This window comes from Gavialis gangeticus, unplaced genomic scaffold (genome assembly GCF_001723915.1).
Source record: "Gavialis gangeticus isolate Ggan-Ray unplaced genomic scaffold, GavGan_comp1, whole genome shotgun sequence".
Taxonomy (NCBI): Eukaryota; Metazoa; Chordata; order Crocodylia; family Gavialidae; genus Gavialis; species Gavialis gangeticus.
Window position 1 is genome coordinate 16,748,639 of NW_017729006.1, and position 22,118 is coordinate 16,770,756.

General features: G+C 43.0%; 1 protein-coding gene across 2 annotated transcripts in view; it reads right to left on the reverse strand.

The window, feature by feature from the left end:
* The window catches only part of LIMD1 (LIM domains containing 1), a 62,267-nt gene that overhangs the window by 11,122 nt on the left and 29,027 nt on the right, over window positions 1-22,118 (reverse strand). For both annotated transcript variants that reach the window (XM_019508885.1, XM_019508884.1), the window contains 4 exons: window positions 7,409-7,476; window positions 4,483-4,545; window positions 2,990-3,120; window positions 2,001-2,052 (listed from right to left, as the gene is read on the reverse strand). In XM_019508885.1, the coding sequence (XP_019364430.1) occupies window positions 2,001-2,052; window positions 2,990-3,120; window positions 4,483-4,545; window positions 7,409-7,476 (314 nt within the window). The remainder of the gene's footprint in view (window positions 1-2,000; window positions 2,053-2,989; window positions 3,121-4,482; window positions 4,546-7,408; window positions 7,477-22,118) is intronic.

Sequence of the window (22,118 nt, forward strand, 5' to 3'; positions counted from 1 at the left end):
GGCAGTGTGGCAACCGGGGGGGCTGCAGCTGCTGTCGCCATGTGCAGCCCTGATGGGCAAGCCCAGAGCGGATGCGGGGCTCAGGCTGGCAGTGGGGCCGGGTTACAAGGTGGTGCTGAGCATGGCAGGAGAAAAGAGGCCCCTTGCCTGCCCCATGGCCAGTGCCCTGCGCTGCAGCTGCTCGCAGCCTGCATGGGGTTGTCTGCAGCAGGCACAGGCAGCCCACCTTGGCTGTGAGCATCTGCAGCACAGGGCACTGGCCACAAGGTGGGGGAGGGGCCACTTTTCCCCCACACTGGGAAGGAGCCTGAGGAAAAGCTGAGCATGTGGGGAGGGGGGGTAAAAAGTAGCCCTTCCTCCACCCCATGGCTGGTGCCCCACGCTGCAGCTGCTGCGGGACTGCGTATGCCTGCTCCAGACAGCCCCACGTGGGCTGTGAGCGGCTGCAGTGCAGGGCACTGGCCACGTGGCAGGGGAGGGGCCGCTTTTCACCCCCACGCTCAGCTTTTCTCCAGGCCACTTTTCTCTGGGCTCCTTCCCTGCCCTTTCCCCACCTTATCTCTTACTTGAGGTTCCGGCTGGGGCAGCCACCACCTGCTCCAAGGCTGTGGGGAAAGGGTGGGGCGTGCCCTGCTGTTGTGGGAGCCTGCCAGGGCTTCCCCTGGGTCCTACTGCCCTTGTTTCCTGTCATTTTTGACAGGAACCAAAGGCAGATAAATATTAATTTTCTAAATTTTTTAGGGGCCCCACAGGCCAGATAGAATGGCCTCGCGGGCCATATTTTGCCCACTCCTGCTCTAGGCATAATGTACTCCCATACTTCTAGGCTTTGCCATCTGCTTCCCCTCCCCTGCCCCGCCCTTCCTGCTACATGTGTCAAGGTGTTTTTAAGCCTCCTTCAGAGGCAATGGGTGTCAGCTGCAGCCAAGACTGGGGTATGCCAATGCTCCTGCTGGAACTTCAAGCCACAGGTTCCTGGCTAGAGAGTCTTGCCCCTCCACTCAGGGTCAGACTGATTACCGTTTCAGAGGTTAGGAAGGAATTTTACTCCATGGTCAGATTCGTATGGACTGTGGTTTTTGCCTTCCTTTGTAGCAGGGAGTATGGCCCCCTACCTGGGATCTCTCAAGCATATATTAACAACCTTTTATAGAAGCAAGACATCGGCTGCCATGGTTCCCCTGCTTTACCTGTGGCAAGTTAAGGTCTTATGTTGTCTCGGGGTTTACGGTAGTCTTACGAAGAGTTTAGATTGGTTTGGATAGGGATGATCCTGCCTCAGACAGGGGATTGGACTAGTCTTTTACTTTCCTGCCTAGAGCAGGGGGCTGGACCTGACCTCATGAGGTCCCTTCCAGCCCCTAACTTTATGAATCTATGAATCTAGATGTCCTCTGAAGGTTCCTTCCAGCCCTACTTCACTATAATTTATAGGATTTCTAGTCAGGTCAATCCCAAATTTATATACTATTAGCAAGGAGGATTCATACCCCTTCAGTATTCCATATTTCTAGAAAGGGGTTAGAATTTTTAACTGGTTTCACCGAAAGATTACTTCTATGAATAAGTCACTGGATAAAGAGGCTGGTGGACCTCAGGACTGTACTAGAACTGGAAACAATAAGTGGAAACCCACCACCCTCACTTGGCATCAAAGTCACGTCCTTACAGTCCAAGTGATTGTCACCATACCAACTGAGCTACACAGCTGCCAACGTAATCATGGAAAAGCAACAAAATCTTGGAGGAAATGAAAAGCTCAGCCTGGTCAATGAAATAATCCATGTAATCAAGCAAAGGAATTATTCAGTCTTGGACCAACAAAGGCTGACACTGCTGTGAGAGCAGCACTCTGAAGGAAGCATTTCTCAGCAGTCCTGAGCCAGGAGGCCATTCTAATGGAGGCAGAGCTAAACATGGAAGGGAAAATAGCATGTTCATTGAGACAGAGCAGTATTCCCAGAATATGTAAAGAAATGTAAAGGATAAATGGTTCTTACCTCAGATGGCAAAATGGGATGTCCACATGCTGCACACTTGGGAGCCAAAACTCTAAAAGAGTAATGAGAAATAAAAGGCAAGTTGCTGATCTGTATGTTCTAACAGCTAGTTTACTAGCTGTGGCTTGTCTCCACAATTTGTGGTTCTCCCTTTATATGCAAAGGTAGGGATGTAGAAGCTTTTCATTCTAAGTGTCTACTAGTTCATTGTTTACACAAAACCAGATGCCACGACCTATACTTCCAACTGCCTGACAGCTGCACAATCTGTGGTCAAGCTTTATACATGAAAACGTAAGTCCCAGGGACTGGTCTGTAAATTTTTCAGGAATGCGAGTCACTAAATTACATACATACTGTACTCAATCCATTAAAAATAACTTTTACGTCTTTTATATACAAACGGCCTTTAATAGCTGGAGCTCCTCAAAACAGTGAAACCTATTACCTCAGACTAAAGACTTCAGAGAACCTGCTTCTGAGGGTTACTCTTAACACTTTGCTTTCTCTGGAATGCACAAGCATCCACAAGGAAGTTTGCAACATTTTGTAACAACAGTTGCATGTAATTCTAAACAGACAGGTCAAAGTGCATGTAGATCTAATAGCATCACTGAAGGCAACCATTTAGTTTCCTTAATGTTAATGATTTACAAGTGGATTTATCACTTGTTTAATTTATTGAACAAAAAGCTGGCTAAGAATCCCCCTGCCATGTCCAGCATCAACTTTTTAATCAATTAAGCAGCCAAATCCAGGCCCCGCTGTGACTGAGTGCATCTCCCACTGATTTCAGAAGGGCCAACTTACAGATTTTAGCCATTACAGACACCAAGTGATTGAACCTCACAGTGCCCCTGTAAGATAAATAATATTACATCCATTCTGCAGTCCCATGTTCATTCCACTAACCAATCTTTCCCTACTACTTTGAAAGGCAAATGAGAGGTTTTTTTGACAGGCCCAACTTTGCTGTGTTTTGTTCTTACTTGTGGTAATCTCTAACACAATAGATTTTGTTTTCTGTGTCTACAGTGAAGGGCACTCCATCCAGACACTCATTACAGATCACACAACGGAAGCAGCCTGGATGGTATGATTTCCCTAGAGCCTGCAGGATCTGCAATAAACCAAGAAACAGGAGAGAGCTCATGAGCAGACATTAAAGGGAAAAAAATTCACATACACATAACATTAGACAGAGGTGTGCTGTCACCAGAAGAACTCTGTCTTATTTTAACAATCTCATTTTAAGAATGATTTAGCAAAGAAAGATTTTGTCCAGACAAGGGCATATTGGAGTCAGAAGACCACAAATTCCTAAAGCTAGGATTATGTGTGTGGAAAAAGAAACAGAGCTAGTGGATAATAATTTGGTTATCTGGAATGAAAAAATAAAAGGGAAAAGTTACTGATTTTTCCTTTAAAACCTGTTCTAAAACATAAGGCTAAAGGGGCATGCAGCAAAAATTACTGGAAGCAAACACAGAGGGAATAAAGAAAATACCTCCCTCTGTTCTCTTGCAAGTAACCAAGACGAACCCTACACAGCCAGACTTTCACAGGTCCTTAGATTCTAATGCTAGAAGGGATCATTATGTTCCCTGATCTACAGAATGCAGGCCAGGATGCTTCACTCAGTAACTCCTGCACTGGACCCAACAACACAGGCAGCCATGTTTTAGAAAGGACTGGCTAAATTTATGATCTTTAAATAATTTCTAGTGTAGCTATACAAACTAGGATGATATTCACAATTAAATCTCAGGACAGTGACATAAAGCAACTGTTAGGAATTATCCATTTTATATAACAGACTCATTTCATTATGATTTTGTCTTCCCCATAATCACTAATATTGGGTGCTACCCAATACGAGGCTAAATGAACCCATGCTCTGATCTCACATGCATGTTAGTTGGACATTGGTGAGAACTTCCTGCTGAAGTGGTCTACGCCTAATTCTGTTATGCTATTTTAAACTTAAGCCAAGGTTTAACTCATATTTAGGATTAAATGCACTTCTTATCAACACCCAGAGTGCTTCACTTAGACTGGATATAAGGAAATCAGGCTCAGCAGATGTTATGGTCCAACCCCAGCCTCTAGTGGGAAGAGGCAACTACCACAGAGCTGGGCTTCTATGCAAAAAGTGTGGACAAGATCATCCTCTGCAAGATCACAACAGATTTTCACAGGTCAAGGTAAGTCAGTCACTGTGTTTTTACACAGACTGCGTTTCAAAGTATGTTTTTAACAGATAATATATGCATACAATATATGCAAAAAGGTGCTGTTTTTTCTTCCTTCCAGTGACAGAGGAGCCAGGTTCTTGATCTGTCACAAGTCTTGTGCATACCAGCTAGATGAGTAAACTAAATCAGGTAACATGGTGCATGAATTTTATTTGCCCTTGAGCCATTATTCTAGAATGCCGATCCCCTCCTCTCCCCTCCCCTCCCCACATACAGGCAGCACTTACCATGTCCATTATTAAATGGCCACAAATGAAACACCTGTCAGCTGACTGCTGGAAACCAGAATACTGCAAGAAGAAAATAACTGGCTTAAAATGTTACAAGGCCGGATAGAGGAGAAACAAGTGTATACTAGGGCAAGTGATCCACCTGGTTCTCTTCAGCACTCCTCCCCTCAAGCAAAATTTCCAGTTTGTTTTATGTGGATAGGGAGTGTTGAGTAAGGCTCTGTCAAAGGCCCTAGGGGTAGAAATCTATTTAATCTAGTGCAGTGTTTCTCAACCTGTGGGTTGCAAGAATATATGAAATGGTCATAAACAAACTTTAAAACTGAATTATCTTCTAAAGGAGAAAAAAGACGGGAAACTGGTTTTCCCTTGCAGGCTGGCTTATTTCCAGCGTGGAAGCGGCTGCTTGGGCCCCCCTCCTATCCCACACTCCCACCCCCTGCCCCACACACTGTGGGGCTAGACTTGGGAGTCGGGGTCAGTGGGTTGGTGAAGGGCACTGGGTTGGGACTGGCCATCAATGTTTAAAAATGGGCCCTGGTACAAAAAAATGTTGAGAACCACTGACCTAGTGGACAATGGAAGTGTACCATGAGACTAACTCTGAGTTACGCAGCTAAAGTATATGAGTGACTCTACTTCTAGGTGTATAAGTGCCCCAATTATAGCAATAACAAAATGTCTGTGCATCTTCAGAGGGTAATCCAATTCCTGTAACAGGAGCACTTATGAGCCCAGAGGGGGTAACATAATCTCTCCTACACATCACTTGGTTAACTCAAAGTTAAAATTTCAAGTTGCATTTTAGTTGTCCAGTAGGCAAAACTGAATTCTGTCTTAAATTCTCTGAGTCTGGGAGGTACTCGAGTTCCCAAACACTCAAGTCTTTAAACTTTTAATTGAACTCAACACATAGAGATACCAGATATATACAAATAAATCATGTGTTTACTGGTAAAGAAATTATGCTAATTTGATCATGGGTGTAATTGTATGTTAGTTGCATATAAAGAAGGTACTGACTTATTTGGATCATAATTTCATTCAGGTCAGAAATTTAACTTCGAAGGGACAAATTCTACCTTCAGTTATATTTATAGTAAATCTTCAGGATATCTGTAGTATATCTTCAGTAAATCTGACACAACTTCACTGAAGTTGGTGGAACTATCCTGGCATTACTTCAGTACAGCTCAACAGAATTTGGATTTTTTGCCAAGAATTAAATATATAGGCCAGATTCTCATTTATTCATGGCCACATTTATACCACTCTAGCACAAACCACAATTTATATCCAGTTGGAAAGTTTACGCTGCCATAGAGGTAGAAAACGACCTTAGGGCCCTTCTACATGTGCAGATAAAGGCACAATGGGATCTAATGCACAATACACACAATTGCACCTCTTGCCATGCTACAAATGCACAGCAGAAGGCATGACTGTGGGATTGCAAATCAGATCCCATCATGCCTTACTGATGTTGCAGGGGGAGCCTGTACTGGCAAGAAGCAAGCTCCTGTGGCTGGGAGCCCCCTCAGGTGCCCCATGCATCCCCATAGCTGAGAGATCACAGCAGCTAAGATCTCCCAGCTGGACTGGTGCATGGGGGCCCCTGCAGCTGGGAGTCCTATCAGCTGATGGGACTCTCAGCTGTGGGGTGAACAGGCTGCTGTGACTGGGAACAGAATCAGGTAGACTCAGGGGTGAACATGGGCCCCTACAGATGGGAACTCTGATCAACTGAAGGGGTTCCCAGCTGTGGGAGCACAGGCTATGCATGCAAAATAAAGCTGGATAGAAACCAGCTATAAAATCATTGCACATTTTCCAGCAATAACATTATAGCTGATTGGATCTTTTTAAGGTGCTATGGTTAATTTGTACACATAGCCAGTTTAAATTAATTGCCAGTTACCAGATAATTGCATAAAACATATATGTAGAGGGGGCCTTAGTGCAACAGAGAAGAATCAGGTCCAGTGAGTATTTCAAATGCATTTAATTGGACTTAAGACCTACACCCCTTTAATTGGACTTCCCATTTTCAGTGCTTGGCTTAATGAAACCTATTGTTCCTAAGTAAGAGAAAGACATTTTAATTCCCCTTTTCCTCAATAGAGATAAGTAACTTTGCTCAATAAGGGGGCACTTCAGGAGATTTAAAAATTAACCCTTTGGAAGTCTACAGGATATACTTATTGACAGGTCTTTGTTTTTCATACTCTTTTTTTTTTCTTTGTGTTTTTCAGTGAGCTCTCCTGGCCCTGTCCCAAGAGCAAGGAAAAAAAATCAAACAGGCCATGGGGGACTTCTATCATTGTTACAGTCTATTACTACATGTCTGAGTCACCCAGATGTGTCTGTGTGGAGTCACCTCTTGATAAAGGATCCAGGCACTGCTTAAAAATCAAAAACTTTTTCCAAAGTTTGGACCCAGTCTTTTCACAAAAGGGTCTGATCCAAAGCCCACTGAAATCAATGACCTAAATGGACTCTGGATTGGGTCCCAAGTGCTCTGCTTCTATAGCACAGAGCTCATCAAGCATAAGAGCCAAAAGCCTAAATGCTGCTGCTGCTCCTCAGTGCTGTTATACAAATCTCATAGGTATTTAATAAGTATCTTAGGCACTTCTACTCTGTCCACAGCACATGAGGTATCTCATGTCTCACAGAAATGTCTGATCAAGGTCAGTCCACTGAAGAGGAAACCCACTTCACCCAGTCTTTATCTAGCCATCTATCTATCGAGCACCTACCCCCAGCACATGGCATGATGCCCTTTCCGTGAATACTGCTTGCTAGACTTCACTGGTTGAAATACCAGCTCTGTAGCTCCATGAATCACCTTTATGCAGCTGTTCCTCCACACAGCCTACAAGAACCGAGGGAAGAGAGAGACCTACGACAGCAGCACACTCACCAAGAAGTCTTCTTCGCAAAACACCTTTCCATTGACAAAGTAAAAGGCTTTTCCTCTCAGTTTTCGACCTAAGGGAAAATATAGGGAGAAGAAACTGATCAGTAGATGGAAAAATACTAGCAAAAACTGGTAACAGAGATGAAGAGTCTTAATGTTTGATATTATCACAGCGCCATGCATGATGGAGCAGCTCCAGAACTGAGGTTGCCACATGCCCAAAAACACAAATATCACTGGGCTGAATGCTTTTAACCATTCAAATCCCCAAATATCATTAACTGTATTTTTTCTGCTAGCGACAATCCCATGGTCTTCATAATCTAGTTGTGATGCATGACATGCATAATTCGTAATTAATTTATACAGTGTGCATCTGCCTGCCTTCTTCATAATCTAATCGGGGTTGTGATAAGAGTGGTTTCAATTCAGGGAACTGCATGTTCCATGAAGGTATATGGTTTGTTAACAAGTTTCAATATCCTTGCCATCAGACAAAACACAGCATACAGTTTAAAGCCAGGCCTCAGAAACCAAACAAGAAAGGAAGTTCTAGGATCCCGTGTAGAGCAGCAAGGGTAGTTTGCTGACTCACACTGGAAGCCACTGCTGGTGCTGGTTGGGGATACACAGGAAAGGAACGAGGAAGGTATTGCAGAGGATAATCTGTACTAAGTTTTATTTCTTCAAATTTTCCAGCAGCGCTCCTTTCCCAGCGGTGGCATTTTGGAGTCCCTTCTGATTCTATAAATCATCTAATCTAGTCCAACACTGCACAGAGGGATTTCAATTCCTAAATTATCCTAAATAAGCACCTATCAAATGTCTTTTTGAAAGCCTCCAGCCTTGCTTTCACATCCCCCAACCCTTAATCACCCTTTCTTCAAATTAAATAGAACTGCTTCCTGCAACCCAGCATATCATCTGGATCTACCTGAGGTGAGTTAGATACCACAGTGACAAAACAGGCCAGCATCTAGTCTCCAACAGACCTTTCAGCTATTGCTTCCACACTTCTTCAACTGTTTTAAAACCAAGGAATCCTTAGGCAGACAAGATCACATAGCTCCAAATAAAGGACTCTGCATCTAGTAAAGTTTAGATGTGTTACATATTTTACATGTATAAGTTGGTAGCTTGTTGCAGTTCCTCACAGTTAAAAAGTACTGGTGTAGCAAAATACACCTCCTCCCCCCACTCCAACTCTGCTACTTCTTCCTCTAAGTACTCTCTCTTTCATCAGAGCAAACAGCTTATTTTACTTACTTTTAAACTGTTAAATTTTGTCTCTTTACAATCCACTTCCTCTGTTAAGCATAAAAAACTTTGCAGCTGCAGTCTAATCTGACAGCAAATCTGTCTCTCCATTCAGATGAGGAGAAAGTATTACAAAACCAGATGCCTGCCTCAACTCAGCAAATTCCGAGAGACAACAGTAGTTAGCATTTGCAATTAAAACATACTGACCAGAGCGCATTTGCACGCATGCATCTGGAGCATTTATAGGAACAAAGTCTCCCATCTCATGCACTATATGTGCTAAATCGTGTCTAGGAAAGACATGCTGCCAGATTATTGGTACAGTGATGTGATACAGTGTAAGCTGCTAGGGGCTGGACAGTACTTACCTCTAGGAACTGTGAGGCACAAAGTATGTTGTTCTCAGTGCTCAGCAAACATAATGCTCGCAGTAAAAAAAACTAACAAAGGAAGCAAAGTACCATGCGTCCTGAAAAGTCTGATCTTTGTCAGGTGCTGCACACACCAGAGGGCGCTGTAAGACAGGCTAGAAAGCATCCGTGGCTACCAGCCAAGAAAATACTTTCATTTCTACCCAGGAGAACTTTTACCGTCTTTTCTCTGATTCCTGATAAAGGGTGTTTGTGCCCAAAAGCTTGCAATTAAAGACTTTTTTTTGCAAAAATCTTCTAGATCTAATAAAAAAGATACAAGCCCTGATTGCTTTTTCCTCTAGACCAATACAGCTACAACCTGGATACCAAGTTCAAAGATGAACTCCTGGCAAAACTTGCTTCAACTTCTGTGCAGCCAGCAGCTTTCGCTAAGCCCGAAAGTCATCCTTTAGTATTTATGGCTCAATCTAAACTTTATGCAAAAAGGGCAAAGAATATTACAACTTCATTTCTTGCAGCCACCTCTGTAACACTCAGTGTTACAAGTTGCTCTTCTTACCTTTCTGCATTTAAGGACTAGCTGTGGAACTGTGCTACACTGCAGCAGAGTTGTGTGTCAGTTAGGGGCAAACTGTATTATAACAGGTTTTTATTGGTAGGCATGGGTGGAGAAACAACTGTGTTAGGGAACAGTACTTGGGCAGACATCTTAGCTTTGACCCCAAAACAGAGGGTCAATTAGTTTCAACTCTACAATGAAGCCCACAGGACTTGTATGCAGGCACAAAGTACATTTTTGAATGCAAATATGGATTTGCACTGTTGGCACAGCAAAACCTGCTGATGCAGCCTCTGAAATGTCCTCTAAATTGACCAGGATGGAACCCAGACACGTGCATTATATCAGGCTTCAAGGCCAGTGAAAGTGGCAATATGTCTAGCAGAGGACACTCTGAGACCACTGGAAGTACGATGCAGACTGCAGTGTAGCAAAGAGGTACCCATGCTAGGTTTAAATGAGTTAATTCATACAGCGGTCCAGCCACAGCAGCACTCATCTCCACATAGGCTAATTTACATCTTATAAATTAAGATGCATAATTAGCTCAATGCTACTCTGAATAGACTGTTTCTGGCACCCGAAGCTTGTTCAAGTATCTCTGCACTGCCCTGCAGTCTGCAGCTTTGTCAAACTGCTGCTATGATTCCTTAGTTAAGACATCTTTGTTTCAGAGGAAGATCAACCCACTCATACACCAAACCTTCCCCTGCTATTAATGCTTCTCTGCCTGCAAGCCAGTACAAAAGAGTCCCTCTGCTCCAAGCTGCCACTGCCCATAGTCAGGGCCAAATTAACCCTTTAGAGGCCCCTAGGCAAACAAACTTGTGAGCCCCCAGCTGAAGAAGAAATGTTTATATTACTTTTTTACTCAATAATTACTATATGTAAAATAAGCACTAGTGGGCCTCTTCTTTACTTAGGGCCCTAGGCATGTGCCTAGCTTGCCTATGCATTAATCCAGCCCTGCCCATAGTCCTAGAGCATGAGGAGGGAGGAGAGGTAGCATAGCCACCAGAGCTGCACAATCCCCAGGGGGGGCAGTCCAAGCAGAGACATGTCCCTGGCCCTGCACCAGCTCTGGGAGGGCAGTGCTTGTGGAAGCAAGCACAACACCATCTGTAAAGGTGCAGCAGCTGCTCTGTGTTTGCTCTCCAGCTCCCTGGAAGCATCCTGTACACGTGGGCATAATGCCACCTGTCAGGCACCCCTGCATGGAAGGTTTTTGCTTGCTTCCTTCCTGGTACACTGCTGGCTCCAAGGGCAGTTATTTGAGTCCACCATTTTTAAAACATTCCCAGCAAATGACAGGTTTCAACAAGCAAGCAGGGAACAATAAGAACAGCACAGGCCTCATATCTTTCATCAACACAATAAAGCTACAACCCCCAAAACGTGGAGAGAAGAATCACATGATGACTGGTCACACACACAGTCTAGAGCCCAAATGATTAAAGGAGCAGTAGTTCCTACCTTGTCTTTATTTTGGTGCGAGTCAGGATGCAGGCGCTCGCTTTAGAATAAAAATACCCTATGTCTAACTAACTTCGTTTGATATTTTACTCGGTTAAACAAAAATCAAAACAGGACCCCAATCCCAAAATAAAGGGGTCCACATAGGTGTTGGGCTACCTTGGACAAAAATAACAGGAGACTTTTCAGCTACACTGGTGCCAGCTTGCATTTAGATCAGTCCAGCCTAATTTTCTGAATTTAGCAAAAGGTTTGATTGCTGTGGGATGAGGGAGAAATGGCACGCAACTACTATAAAAAGGATGGTTCTACTGCTTATGATTTCCAAAGTATCCATCTGGTGATTTCAGAGGAATTTAACAATGGGGCAAAGCCTGCAATCCTCACTCAGGCAAATCTCCAACCGATTTCAACAAGCATCAGGCTTGAAACAGGTACCAGAGTGGCACTCTATACACTGAGAGAGGCATGAACTTAAAGAGCAACAGCTTTCTTCATCAGATGTTATGAATGATACAGACTTGAAACAGTCAACTTAAAAAAAACCAAATCCCTGAATATTACACGCTGGCATGTGCTGTAGGTCAGCCAAGCGTACAGCTGATAAGGCAACCTTCCACCCATATGTAATGTGTAAAAGGCAGGTTGGGAACAGTGAAGAAACACACCCACAGGCAAGTTATGCCTGATTTTGGCTGCAGTCCCTGATCGGTGTGCTAGCAATAGTCTTTCCAACAGAGGGACACACCTTGGATTACTGCCAGAGTCATTCTTCATCAGTGACAAAAGCATTTTACAGACACTGCGCAGCAGGTGTATTTTCAACCCCTTGACACTACTGGTTAAGATTTATTACAGCAGCCCCAGAGGGGCTGTCATAGTTAACATTTTGTGTCAGCCTTTTTTTTAAATAAATTAATTTACTAGAATGATAAACCCAATAATTGGCTGTCAACTTGGTATACAGGTCTGTTGAGCATAAGCCCTATAGAAGTCATTTTGGTGGCAGGATCAGGGTGTTATACTACACCCTTAACATCTGCGTTGAAAAATGGCACCCAGCACTCTTTCTTCTGATCCATTCTTACTGTTCTTTTAAGAATTAATTATTCAAATTCCACTAAGATTAAATCTACACCATTGCAAGATCACTGCCAAGATGATCTCTCTCCACAGTCATCAGAATGTCTACCGCCTGGGCTGTCACTTTGAGAATTAAGCACTGTTGGGCTTTGCTTCTGGCCCTCTTAAATATTTTGCTTTCACTTCACTTGACATATTGCCAGCAAAGACTCATACACTTAAAATATTGCAGCATCTATACAAGACTATCCCAGTCCAGACTATCATTCCAGGATTTGTTTTGCCCTACAAAACAAGTTTTGATCCTCATACTATTATATATCAATCCAGAATAATCTATCTAGTCCAAGGGTGCTCAACCCACAGCCTGCAAGACAAATCCAGCCTGTGGAGCTATGCCATTTGGCCTGTGGGGATCCCTGCCAGTTGGGAGATTTGGTGATGGGGGAGTGGTGCAATCTCTGCACAACCAGATGCAGCCCTGTGGGCCAGGGCCGTCCAGCAGGATCAGAACCAGGCCCACCCTCACCCATCCAAATCAGGTGGAGCTGCTTTCTCTCCCCATCCCTCCCACTGCACATACGGATTGGAGTGGGACTGTCCTGCCCTGCCCTCCCCGCCCCATTCATCAGGATCAGGGCAGGCTGTTCCCTGCCTCCTCCCATGTGGTCCTGAGGTTGCTTCCAACCCTAATTTTCTATGATTCAATTATGGTAATACTTTTGGCCATCAATCGCAAATGACAGGTTTCTTTCTTTGGAGTATACTTCTTTATAAATTTCACTTTGAAGTAGCTACTGCTGTCATGATGGTCAATGGGAAAATTTGCCATTCACTTCCACAGGAGCTGGAATGAACCCTTTTGTTTTTAATAAAACTACTTTCTCATTAATTAGCATCAGTGGTTATGGTTAAAAACTAGAGGAAGACCAGGATGGAAAGCCAATGTTCAAAGACAAAAAGTTATTCTGTGTCACAGCCTTTTCACTTCTGTGCAAAATTCTAAGTCTAAACAGTGCTCAGGTAGATTAGAGTTAGGCTATAAATATTCTATAATTACAGAGGGCAGATTTATTTATTTTTTTAAAGAAAAAGCTTTTGGAGTTGGGAGGTATCACCACCCAAGGAGGAAGAGGATCATTTGGTTGGCAGACTGCAAAAAAAAACCCCAAACCCGCCCCCCCCATATCAACCTCCTAAAATTAAGTAACTAAGAGTGCTGGATAGCCCTGACAGATCCTGGAAAGCTCCGACTCATATTGCCACTTCCTCTTCACTTTTCATGTCCCTCAGAAGCTGCATCCATACAAGCAGTCTTCACATCACTCAAGCAGCACAAAAGGTGTGCACAGGCTACAAGGTGGGAAGATTCCCCCAGATCTCATATCATCCCCCTGGTGGGTCTTCATGTGACAAAGTACAAAAAGATCCAGCTCAGACATGATTCTTTGGGGACCACTGAAGAGGCTGCAAACTAGAACAGGCCTTTTGGTGCTCTCATTAGAGCCTCAGGCCAGGCCTCACCTAAAACTGCAGCACAAGAACTGGTTTCTGGTGCCCCAGCCTCAGCTGTCCTCAGTGGAGGCCAAATGCAGCAGGGAATCTGACACAGAAGAGTCATTATTGCAAATCATCTCTTCACTGGGGTTGGGCTGACAGTTCACTTCAAACCCTGGACCTAGCCCGAACCAGAGGGCATTCCCTAACCTGTGCAAGGTACTTGAATGTCTGATACAAGCTAGCTTCAAACAGCTTCAAAAGATGCACCCAGTAGCAATACTGTTAATGTAGATTGCCAAGTCTCTCTCACATAGTCATTAAGCCAGAGTGCATACTGCAAAATTGGCAGATGCATAAGTTATGTCAATTAGCAAAACACTGGAGGCAACAAAAAGTGAGTTTGTGGTCTGATGGCCACAAGTAAAAATAGGCACTCCCGCTGCAACACATATGTACCGAAAGCCAGGTGCCATCTAGTTACAGCCACAGGTACAAACAGAAAAGTTTAAAAGAAGGGCTATGAAACCTCAGCCAGCCACATGGTGAATATAAAATCTTTCCTTTGGTCACAGCAGATTTCTACAGCAAGGTCAACAGAGCCATCTGAAATCTTTTTCTTTTAAGGAAACTCCACAGCAGTACTCCAGCGGCTTCAAAGTTTAGATACCAAACAAACAAACACAGGGAAGAGGTTATAACTGCAGAATCCCTGCTGGGTCATCTTTTTCAACACAGCAGGCACCCCCTCTTTAGTCTATAACAAAGAGCAGTACAGAAGGGCTGTTTGTACATGCCACAGGGGTTTACTTCGGTTTAATTCTCCCTAAATTGAAGCAGTGGGTTTTTAAAACCCCCACTTCAATTTAAACTGAAGTAAGCCCCCATAGCATGTACACAAGGGTCGGGCTCAATCCTTACCTGCCTCTCCAGTGGCGGGGAGGAAAGGCAAGCTGCCGGTGAGCCAAGCGGCCCCTGAGCTGCCCGGGGGGAGCTGGTGCTTCTCTCCGTGGAAGTGCCCACCAGGTGGCACCCACCCACAGGCACCCAGCCTGGGCAGTCCCAGTGGGCACTGCAGCTGTGGAGGTAAACACTAGGCCCCCACACAGCTCAAGTAGACAGGCAGGCTCCAGGGAAGTGGGGGAAAAAAGATCAGGCTCGCCATTTTTTTTTTCTTCTTCAGTGGAGCCTGCCTGCACAGCCCCTGAGCTGCACAGGGCCTGGTGCTTCCCTCCGCGGCTATTAAGGTAGAAAACTAAAACACCTTGGACATGTTTTATTTTGCTGCGTCCCAAAGTCATTTAAAGCACAATATGCCACCAACAGTGTAAACAGCAGCCACATTATGTGGTGCAAAAGGGCATTTAAGTCGCTTTAAAGGCCTATTGTGTGTACAGAGGCTAAGGACACTAAAGTTGCGTTCACTACCATGCTTCCAAGGTCAACACCAATTCTGTTGCCCAACTGACTTTAACATACATCATGCTCTAACTTTCAGAGGGAAACAGCACCCTTTCCCTGAAGTATTTTCATATGTGCAATCTAGTCAGAGACGAATTGCTTTGGGAAAGTTTGAGGTCACTTGGCTGAGGTCTTGAGATACTGAACTTGGAATACAAGTTCTTTCCTACTTGCGGGGGGAGGACCCTGTAAAAGTAAATGTAATAAAGAAAGTAGTGATTCTCCAAAATGCCTTACACTAGAAGGCATAGTTTAGTTTCATACATAAACCTTCCCAAGGAATACAACTAGGCATTTTTACTAAGGTTGACTAGAAACAGTTTGTTTTCAAAGATCAAATATTAAGATTTCTAAAGGCATGAAATATAAAAATAAAAGCTAGAAAATGTATATATTTACTCAAATTTTCAAAGAAATATATGCATATACTTTTTAACAAACAAGCTTGTGTACATATCCATTTTAAAAAGAAATGCATTAGAAAGAAAGAACAGAGTGATTAAAAAAATAAATCAGAAAACACAGAATTATATTCAGTTTAAGGCTGCAATCTCAGACCTTCATCTTAGACTAATAGCTATCTTGCATTTACCTTTCAATTGTTGATTGACACACTATTACTCCTACGCTCTCACCCAGTATATAAGAGCTCATGTACAAACACACACCCCCCCCCCTGAAAAATGCCATGCCAAGGCCTTACATAGCACATATCCTAGTAATATTGCCCTGAAATCCTTCCGTACCTGCCACAGACCAAGTGGACAGGAGCAAGATCCGTCACTGTAGCATTCAGTAAAAATCTAACTTGTGCCACTTGTGTGACATTTTGCATGGCAAGTGGCAAGGATTTTTCATTAGAAAGTAGAGAGGGTAAAAAGCCCATTCATGGAGTCTTATTCTGAACTGTCTCTGAGGTTTAGCTCATTTGAATTCCTGTGGTGATATGCTGAGGTTTTGCCGTTGTTGCTTTTTGCTTCACATACATCACGTCATCATTTTTGGCTCGATCATTTTTATTAAAGAATTCCCACAGTTAGTGCGAGGGGGGCGGGAGCAGGGGCGGAGCAGAGAAGGGTGCATATTAGCTAACACACAAGACTTTCTCACTTACAGATCTGTAAATTTGACACAGTTGGAAATTAGTTTGGTGGCCCTGAACAGTCAAATTCAGCTTCACATAAGTCATGTACACAAAGGCAAATTTGGCTTCTGGAACCCAGGGGATATTTGCTCTCATTTAAGAACTCCATACCCAGAAATTTGGCCTTGCTGGCAATTTTGCTCAGGAGAGATGCAGTACTGGATCACCAGGGGTGTTGATTTATAATTACAGGTGCACTGGCAAAAGAAGGAAGGTTTACAAAAGGATTATTTAATTGTACTAGGGTATCACTCACCATAATGGACCAATGTGTATGGCATATTTCCCACTAGTACCTGGTACGTACCAGAGACACTGATGCTCCAACCAGTAGACTGAATTCTCTGAATTTGCATCACAGCCTTTGTTAACTCTGATATAGTGTCACTGTGCAACATTCAAGCTGTCAGCCTAGCACTCAACCCCTTCAGCACTGATCTGCAGCCTCAGGCAGCTTAATAATGTATACCTAGTAGTCCCAGTTAAGACTGAGACTACACAGATACATATAGGGCATGTCTGCACTGCATAAGGCAGTGCCATGGAGGAATATCCAAGAAAGTGGTAAACAAGTTTGTTCAGGTACCTGAAACACCAGCAGCTTTCCCTACACTTATAAGCAGGGAAACCTGACCCAGGCCCAGCTGTTCTGATGCAAGTACCTAAAGTAGCTCATTTAGAGCCAACTCAATTACCAATACACACCATTGCACTGGGCTGCATGGATATGCCCAGAGAGCAGTGAGATACAGCCTGGGTAGGTTGACACAGCACAATGCTGGTGCTGTGCAGAGCTATTTGAACAAGCAGTTACAGCAGTAATTCACATCCAGCTTGCCTATATTATTTCAAATTCAGGGGAAGCACTAGTGCCCTGTCATCCTTTCATCAATGTAATGTTTGCTCTAGGTTTTAAAAGAGGAAGAAACATTAAAAGCCAAAATCTTGCCATTAATAGACACATAACCCCCACTCATTTTTCCCAGGAGATCACCATTTGGCCCAAATTCTGGATTTTTCTTCTTCAGTTTAACATATAAATACTTCTTCTCCCCTCCTTGCAATCAGTTCTTTAGTTCTAGCTTCCTTCCCTGCCTACTAATTTCCTTCATAGTCATCATTTCCACTTCCTTTGCTCTTTTTTGGCCTTCTGATTTCCTCTGAGGACCATATGGCTCATACAGCTTAAATACAAACACTGTATGTTTGAAAACGTCCATGATGGTAAGGTGGTACCAGAGATGCAATATATCTGTGTTTCTTTAAACATAAATCAATCCTGCTTGTGTCAGCCTAGGGTTAAAAAGTGCTAAACCAATACAGTTTATTCCCAATTATCTAAAAAATAAAATAAACATCATAAAGCCTGGAAATACACTTCTTCTCACTGACCATGTGTGCACAAATATTGTTCAAATAAAAAGAAGCAAATGCTAAGCAACAGTGGTTAATGTGTAACAAACTGTCTGAAGACTTAAAATATTTGCTCTATGAATTAAAAACAAGCAAGCAGACATCTTGCAGGAACCAGCTATATGTTTCTGACTTACTTTCACAGGTTTAATGTCAGATAAATATATATACTAAGGATGTAAAAAAAAACCCAGCCTGCTCAAAAGTTTCTGCCCCCACCTCTCGCTTAAAAGCTACTCTGTTCACATGCATATTTAGTACCAAACAATTAAATGAGAGTTTGTCACAATAATTATTCCAAACCTGTTTGACCTATAAACCCAATTTTCTTTATACCATTTTGCTACCTCAGATAAAGCCACTGTTTTTTTTCCTGACAGCTGAACTCTGTGACCTAAATGGTTCCATCCAAAAAAATGCTTTCCCACATTTGTCACTGATCACATTGCCTGTATTTTAGAGACAGGGGGCTTGATAAAATTCAGCTCTGTAACTATCATAGCACTTTTCTTTTCTTGGTAGACCTGCTAAGCCTTCCTGATCTGGGAAACCAAAAAAAGCATTTGGACAGAAATCCAACCACAAACAGAATTAGAGATCATTGCTAAAACAAAAACAGTGAGGCAGTAGATATAAATATCTGGAAAAGTGGGAGGCAGTTTGCTTTACCTTAATAGGTCATTTTGTGTATTTTTTATCTTAGGGCAGAGATTTAGTGCTCCACTTGAGCAGTATTTTAGGACTGAAACCATGGACAACCTTGACTTCTCTATAATAGCTTGTTTGGGTGGGTCCAAGATAACCTTCAGCTGACCTGACAAACACAGCTTAGCTTCTTGGTCTTCAGAAAGAAACCAGAGTCCCCATAGACACTGTTCAACACATAGTTTGCAGCTAAGACAAACAAAATTGTCCAGACAAATATCTATTTTACTGGCAACTGAAACAGTCTCCTAAAATCTACCAGTGGCATGATGGTGTGGGGTGCACAGTGTATACGGGAAGGCATACATTATCTCTGTCTGGGTACTCCACTCCTTTGAAGTGGCATTTCAGTCAATAGGCCACAGAGAGAAGTAGTTTAAATCTTCATCATTACAGTCCAGCAAAAAGGAAGGAAAACAAAAGCAGCCGTATTTCACCAATAGCTTCAAGACAAGCCAAGACAGAGCACTCCAGTTGCAGAGATGTATTAAACGACCACAACCCTATGGCCTGCTCCAGAAACTGCATTCGGTTAAACATTTAATATGGGAAACACAACACCTTCCAAGTCCGATATGTAACTACCATAAAAAAAAACATTCAAGTGGTGGATCTCCAAGCCTAGGATGTGGAAGCCATATAGCAGATTTCCCCTTTAAACATCAATTTACTGTTCTCGTTTTCTGCAGCCTGGATGTTTGGAGATGTGCATGTACGTGAGAAAAACCTATTCAGAAGGCCTGCTTCCATGAGCTTCTTTAAATTCTAGTACAATTACTGGCCCCTAACCTGTACCTACTGAAGGATATGCATGCCTACAGTCACACTAGCAATCACCAGTAAACAAACTATGCACATGCTGAAGGGTTTGTAGGACTGGGGCCTTACTGAATAATAGTTATTCTGTATAAACAAGGCAAATTATGCTCTTACTTCCCCTTGTATAAATCCAGGACAACCCCAATGAAGTCAAATCTATGCAAATATAGCTGGGGGCAGACTCTGGCCCTGTGGATCTGCTCCTGTTTCCTTGGAAGTCAGTAGAAGCTTTCCGTAAACTTTAACAGGTGTAGGAACAGGTCAAGAACATATGACTGAACACTGTTTGGAGAGCCAAAAGCCCTTGCAACTTTCTCCAGCTTCTTGATCCTAAGGCAGCTGAAAATAAAGCATCCAAAGATATCACCAAAACGATAAACATCAAACGAAAGAGGTAAACAACAGAGCTAATACAATTGAGCTATGCTGAGTGTTAAAACAGGAAAGAGAATGGAACTAGGCTAGCAATAACATGTCTTGTTGTAAGTGAGTTTCATTTCCTCTTACTGACAAATCAGCCAAAGGAGTCACTTCTGCGATCTACAAAGCATATCCTTTTCTTTTTGTTGTTAATTTGTTTGCTGATGACAGGAAGCAAAAGGAAAGACTCAAACACATCCCCAGAAGCATAAGACCTCTTCAAAAAACCATCTGCAGAGCCATGCATATAGCAACCAAGTCCCAGGTCACTATTGAGGCTCAATTCAGCATGGGTACCTTAGAAAAAATAAGTGAGCCAGATTATTCTCTTGCACTATTGAGGCCAGACACAGGAGCAGCAGCAAACTTATTCTTAAGAGAGGTAAATGGTATTCCCACCTTCTCATAACTGAAATAAATTTTCTACCAATGGAAATAGTGTTCCCTGTTTCCATCAAGGGCTTTCATCTGAAGTGCTTTGTTTTTGTTCCTATCCTGAAGGTGTCTTTGACTAATGAATGGAGAAGAAAAAGGAGGATCTCAGTGCTGAGCAGAAAGGACATGCCAGGAGGTGGTGGCCAGGGATTGCAAAGGATTCTGACACACTAAGCATAGGGACCAAAATAACACAAAACTGATTTCTAGAGGTTTCAGCAATGGACACCACCAGTACACCATGTCTCTTCCTTCATGATCCCTATTTTTGAGCAGAAGACAAGAGCAATTCACAAACTGGGAACATAAGCAAGGGACGTGGGAAGCTTTTGACAGCTATTCACTCCTCCAGTTTAAGTTAGACTTTGCAGCCAACACTAAACTCTGTGCTGCCAAGTTCCGAAAAACTGGATTTACCCAAATATCCCCCAATATTTAGATTCTAAATAAGGAAAAAATTATAAATCTGTTATAATTTTCAAGGTATAGAATTTAAATATTGGAGGTTTGCCTTGAATTCCTCCTCACACTGCTACACCAAGGAAAATAAATAGCAGTCAGACAGCCCCTTTGTCTTCTGCCTCCCCCAGCTTCTTTCCCCTGCAGCCCGTCTTCCGGGCTCCCCTTTTTACTGTTAGACCCTGCTCTCCCTGAGCACATGAAAGCGAGGAGCAAATTTGGAAATACTGATCTTGAAATAAACATACCTGTAATAATTTGCATATAGGTAAATTACTAGGGTACCCCCATAGACTTAGTTCATCCAGAATCAATACATTTTACATTTTTTTAAACTGTTGCAAGTTTAAGCACAGATACTCCATAAACACACTTATAAGCAGCACTTTTGTACCTACTTATTAGGGGTCTGAGAAATGGGCCCTATTTGATTCGGATTTGGCCCAAATCAGGGACATTATGTCCGAATCACTGAATCTTTCCAAATCTCTCCAAATCAATTCAGAGGGTTCCGATTCAATTCGGAGATATTAAAGCGTCCTCTGATGCGATCTGGATTCGGAGATTTGGCCACCGAATCAGGCTGAATCTCCACCGAATCAAATCTGGGACTGAAGCTTCGCATAGTCCTACTACTTAGATATAGCACAAACTGTGCATGATATTAATACAAAACCAAAAGGCTCATGATTTTCCATACTGTTCATTGAGCTAGGCTGCAGCAGAGTCAACAGTGTTTCAGCCATCGCGATCCCATAGCTCAGCACTGCTCAGTATGGGTTAACTCCAGGTTCCTCCCCACAAAGGATCCATGTGCGAATTAGTCCTTTATTCATAACTAGGACCAGGTGTTCTTAACATGAGCCCTGGGATCCTCCAAAAAATATATATATAGATGAGGCACAGAGCAACCTGGTCTGGCTCCACCTCATGCAGAAGTCATATGCAACAGACTGAGAGAGGGGTTAACATAGGGATTCTAGGTGAACTGTTTGGGTGATGTGCAGGTGATGACCATCTGGTGATGTGCGTAAGCCATTTCAGGCTAGGGAAGAAACAGGAATAATTGGAAATGGAAAAGAAAAGTGTGGCTCAGCTGTGGAAGTTAAGAGGAAACTGAAATGTATTCAAGATACTGGCTCACTATGACTTGCAAAAGAGTAAATGCTGAGGGGGACTGCGCATAACAGGCATTACCATATCTCATTCAGATGAACTGCACTAACCTATTCTTTTGGTAGGTTCCCATCACTATTTCTGGCACCAGAGAAGGGTTTTGGAACTTGCTCCAGTCTGAGTGCTGGCCTGGTGTTACAGTGCCTCTGGTGCAAGTGCCCTACTTGGGGAACAACTGCCACTGCCCCCCACTTTTCTTTTAAGGGCTACATACACACACGTGTGCACATGCACACACACACGACACCCATCAGTATGTTTGCCCAATATAGGCCATGTGTTTTATAATTATGTTCAGTGTCCGTAACATTTAATCAGCTTCCTAATTGGTTTCCATTACTGTGCAAACACTGCTTTTAGCAGCAGTTTACTGATACATAATGCATTTAATGAGGTTTCCTCATATGTGAATGCAAGATAAGGGGCTTTTTTCCC